Here is a 5,379-nt window from a genome sequence, read left to right on the forward strand (position 1 = left end):
ATCCTTCCGAGTTGCAAGCTTCTGAGACCGTAGCTAATAGGGGAACACGCAAGGCCCTTGGTCCCATAGGGCCTATGAAGCTTATTAGTTGACCGAAAGGAGTCCAGACATCATACCAGAAGCTGAGTTTACTCCCAGATTTTAGGATACCTTTGCAAAAATTCAGCGCCTCACTTCTTAGCTTCAATAATTGTTTCCATGTCCAAGAATCAGTTGTGGCTTCATCTACTGCCCATAAAGGTTTAGCCAATAATCGATACTGCCTTTGCCAACTGACCCAAAGAGAGTTGCTTCCTGAGTGTAGCAACCAGATAAAGCGGAGAAGCATCACCGTATTTAGAACCGAGAAGCTTCTTAGACCCAACCCTCCCTCATCTTTAGGTAAACAGCAATTTGTCCAAGCTATCTTCGCTGTTTTAAGTTCATCAACGTTGCCTGACCACAAAAATCTGGAGCAGAGCGAGTCTATCTTCTTGATGCAACCTTTTGGTAGCATAAAAGTAGTTATCCAGAAATTTACTGTTCCAGCTATAACCGTGGTTAGAAGTACTAGTCGCCCAGCAAAAGATAGGGTCTTGACCGCCCAACTCCGAAATCTTTTAATTAATTGTTGCATCAGGGGATCATAGTCAGCTATTCGCAGCTTACGGCTCATGAGAGGAAGACCAAGATATCTAATTGGGAGTGAACCCGAGGTGAAACCAAAACTAGCGATAGCAAGGGATTCAGAGCTGTTCAGCCCCGTTATGTAGACCTCTGTCTTGTTCCTATTCAGCTTCAGACCAGACCAACTTCCAAAATCATCCAGACTATCTGAGATTCCATGAAGCGAGTTTGCACTTCCATCAAAAAAGACCATTACGTCGTCAGCAAACATCAGATGAGTCAACTTCAGTTTTGATGTCCTTGGATGATAACATATAATTCCCGATTCATACCTGGACAGTAACAGTCTAGAGAAAGCTTCCATAGCCAGGACAAAAATATAGGGGGAGATGGGATCTCCATGCCTGATACCATTAGTGCTTTCAAAATACCCACTGCTGCTACCATTAACAGAGATGGTGAAGGATGCTGTAGAAATACATTGATAAACCCATCCTATGAACTTGGTCGGTATAGAGAGAGCCTTGAGAGTGCCTATGATGAAATCCCATTTGATAGTATTGAAGGCTTTTCTGAGATCAACCTTTAGCATAGCACTAGGAGATGAGTTTGTTGTGTTGTACCCTTGTACTAGGTCGGTAGCAAGAAGGACATTCTCAGCCAAGAGTCTACCTGACATGAAAGATGATTGAGACTGAGATATTATAAGAGGTAGGATCACTTGTAGGCGCTTCGCTAACAGCTTGGAAATTACCTTGTACACTGTATTCAGAAATGAAATCGGCCTAAAGTCTGAAGTAGAAGAAGCGTTTGTAATCTTTGGTATCAAAACCAGAGTTGTCGCATTCCATTGCTTGAGAAGACAGTCTGAGGAGAAAAATTCTCGGACGGCCTGAGAAACCTCTGGCCAATGATGCTCCATGCTGCTTTGAAAAAATCTAAAGAATATCCATCAGGGCCACTTGCCTTGTTCCTTGGAAGTGAGAAAAATTCTTCCTTAATTTCATGTACCGTGAAATCCTTACAGAAGCCAGATCTGTCCTCTTCTGTGCAGGCGAAATCAAATAGGAGATCCAGGTCAGATTGCTCGAACTGTTGTGCACTCGCAGGTTCACCCAACAAACCAGAAAAATAATCAACACAATGATCCTCAATGTCTCCTTGGTTTTCAATTTTTCCTCCTGAGTCGTCCATTAGAAAGTGAATGTGATTCGCTGATCTTCTTGAGGATGTTAGTCGATAATAGTATGTGGTATTTGCATCTCCCAATGCAGTCTAAGTTACTGAAGATCGTTGCAAGTGAAAAGCTTCTTCCGCTTTAGAGAGGAGCTGCTATTTACGAGAGCATTCTAGTTCCCATTCAGCATTTGCAATATATGGGTTCGCAAGAGTACTTTCTTGTGCTTCTAGCATAGTTTGGTGCGCTTCTTGAGTTCGCAGCTCGATACCAGAGTAGTTCAATCTTCTAAAATCCCTGATATGCTTCTTCAGCAGCTTTAATTTTTTGGAGACTCTTAACATTGCAGATCCAGTTACATTGAAAGAGAACCACCTCTCTGCTATCATTGGCAAAAAATTTGTATTCTGTAACAGGTAATTAAAAAACCTGAAAGGACGCTTGAGAAGGGAAGAATAAATGCTCAGAGCGACGGTAACAGGGGCATGGTCAGAGAAATCCGGAGAGAGGAAAGAAGCCATAGTTGTAGGGAAGAAGTTGCTCCATTCATCATTCACTAAAACCACGTCTAACTTTTTCGCTATAGGAGCTGTCTTACTCTTGTTCCACCAGGTAAAGGTTTTTCCTCTGGAATTCAGGTCTGCCAAGTCTGCCTCAAGAAGACAATCCCTAAACAGCCTTGTACGCTTGTCAACTCTAGCAGATGCGTAGAGAGAATGTTCCTCTGGAGATAAGGTTTGATTAAAATCTCCCATAACAATCCATGGTTTGCCCGTTAACAGTTGAGAAGTTCCAAGGTTTACCATAGATTCCCATAGTTCCTTCCTGTCTTCATGGTAGTTAGACGCGTAGACAATAGAGACGAAGAAAGGTGGCTGACCCGGAATAGTGACATCGCAAGTGACCATCTGAAGGGACTTGTGAACCACTGAGACAGTAACAGACATGTGCCATAAAATACATATCTTACCAAGATCCGAAAAACTGTAATTATCCTCAAAACACCAATTAGGAAGTAACTCATTTACAAACATCTTCCTCTTCGATTGCTTGACATGGGTTTTTATTAACCCTCCGAAAATAGGTTTGTTTACCTTAATCCATTTTTTGAAACCGTCCCGGTGACCATATTTATTAAAACCGCGAACGTTCCAACAAAAAAGTTGTGCCGACATAAATCAGGCGTGTCGGGGGCCCTTGCCCCTTTCACCCTTTAGCTTTGAAAAAAAAATTCTTTTTCACAACGCGAAAATCATCCTCATATTCCATGATTTCCCCTTCTTCTTCTTCTTCTTTAGAGGATTCCACATCTGAAGAGTCCGGTTCAACACCAAATGAAGCCTCACTAAGTGTTCCTCGAGGCTTGGTGATGGCGTTCTGGCGAGGAAGATCCTTACTGCATTCCCCTGTTGCAAAATCCGATTTGGTACCAAGCTTTGAGGTTGTTTCCTGCTCAGCGTTTGCCTAAGGTTTCGAGTCAACCACTGCCCACTGCCTTTCTTTCGGTTTCGCCCTTCTTGTCTTCCTGCCTTTCCCTTCAGAGTTTTGATATTGTTGCTAAAGATATTTTATATTTCATAACTCAATAGCGAATCCTACTGAGTTACATCTTCGATGCGGTCACAAGATTATTGATGAATACGAAGCAGTAAAATTATTAGGAAAATACAAAATAAACACAAAGAACTAGAGCCAATCCGCCAATAATTTCAACGTTCGTGTTTGTAATTATTCTATAGTAATCAACAATAAGCTTATTATCCTGCTGGTGGAAGAAGAAGTTTGGTAAAATTTGTTTTAGTAAATAGAAAATGATTTGATTATATATAATAATAATAAAAAAGAAGATAGAAGCAACTTAACGGCGTCAAAGTTCTAAACGTTCACACTACATTTAGTAACCAACGTATACTTAACGGCGTTATCACCGACAATAACACCAGCAGCTTTGTTCCCAAGATTGATGAGAGCCGGACACCGAACATGGATATGATATTTTCCGGTGATCAACGTCCCTACTTTCCACCTCACGCGCCCATCGGCACGTATCATTAACTGAACGAGTCCATGACCTTGCTCGTCTCCCAAAGCGACGGAGTTGTACGGTGCGATCGGAACAGCGGTTCCGTAAACAAACGGAGACCAGACGTTGTCTTCTTTGTGGCCTTGGTACGTCGGAGGGATCGCTGTCCTGAGAGTTATCTGCTGGTTACGGTACGTAGCGTAGACGTGGAGACGGTCGTAGTAGATACCGATCTTGGAGTTAGGGTTACGAGATGCGAATGTGATCTGAAAGTTTGTGGTGAGGAGGTTTGGTTGCGAGAGGTTGAAGGCGAAGACGGTGGCGTCTTGGAGGATGAATCTTGGCTTAGTTGGCCTGAGTATGACCCATACTAGAAAGATGGTGATTAGAACTATTATGATGAAGGCTATAACGGCGGCGCAGATTCGCCGGACGGCTGCTTCTTTGCCACCACCGTGGTTGCCGCAATCTTTGGACATCTTTTATTTACGGTTCTGCCACTGTTGTGCTTCTTTCTCTCTCTATATATGATATATTTCTTCCTTTTTGTGTTTGGTCGTGACTAGTGATGATGGGAGGAAAAAAATATGTGTGAGAAAGATGGTTGTGTATATTTATATTATAATTGTGTGTAAATGCCCTCCGATCATCCTATGTAACGCGTGTTGTGTTTAGTCTCTAGACTGTAGATTTATTTATGAGAAAGAACCTTTTGTACATTTATTTTTACATTTAAGTTCTTACCTAATCTTTTTCAATAAGTTATTTCACTATCTTTTGTAGCAATAGTACCGTTGTGGCAATTTGACTATACGTGTGACTGAAAGGTAGGAAATTGTTATAAGGCCAAAAAGAATAACAAGCTCTTTAACAAAAGAAGAAATACAAAATAAATGTGTGGAGATGATTTTTTTTTTTTTGGGACATGGTTTTTGACATTTTGTGGAGTTTTATCTGGTGGATCAATTTTGTTTTAATTTGTTGCGATGATGAAAGTTTCCCTCATGATTGATTCGGTTAAAATACAATGCGTCTATTTTGGTGTTCATTGTTTTGATATTATTATTTAGTCGAAACAAGAACATGGCACATGTGCATATATTCTAATACTGCGATTATAATTTTGTTAATAAAGAAAATTATTTCGTGATATACAAGTGTCATTTTATGGTTGGGGTTTGGTAGAATTGTTTTTCAAACAAAATAAATGTTGCCTTTATCTTATTGTATGGTTTATAGTGTTGGACGTAAAATTGGAAGGTCGGCAATCGGCATTGACGGCTTATGTTCCCGGGTTGAAACAGAAGTATACTACGGTTACTGGTTACATCAATGCATATATCATACTCGATGTCGCCATGTCGGTGTTAAAAATTATGGTATCAAATTGCCAATCTTGAATTTTTTTTTTCTTTTGTTCTGATATGAAATTATTGAACAAACATTGTAAGTTGTGGAAAAAATGCAAGAAAAAAAAGTCAAGGCCGTGGAAATCTTAGAAAACAAAAAATTCAATGAAATGTGTACAACACAACATTGGAGAAAGATGCTACTTGTTGTAAACTTAAGCATT

General features: G+C 40.4%; 1 protein-coding gene across 1 annotated transcript; it reads right to left on the reverse strand.

The window, feature by feature from the left end:
- Positions 1 to 3,487: 3,487 nt before the first annotated feature.
- Positions 3,488 to 4,420, reverse strand: LOC106336959 (protein YLS9-like). Its single transcript, XM_013775956.1, has one exon. The coding sequence runs from the start codon at positions 4,283 to 4,285 to the stop codon at positions 3,659 to 3,661; it is 627 nt and encodes a 208-aa protein (XP_013631410.1). The 5' UTR covers positions 4,286 to 4,420; the 3' UTR covers positions 3,488 to 3,658.
- Positions 4,421 to 5,379: the final 959 nt, after the last annotated feature.

This window comes from Brassica oleracea, chromosome C4 (genome assembly GCF_000695525.1).
Source record: "Brassica oleracea var. oleracea cultivar TO1000 chromosome C4, BOL, whole genome shotgun sequence".
NCBI classification, from domain to species: domain Eukaryota; kingdom Viridiplantae; phylum Streptophyta; class Magnoliopsida; order Brassicales; family Brassicaceae; genus Brassica; species Brassica oleracea.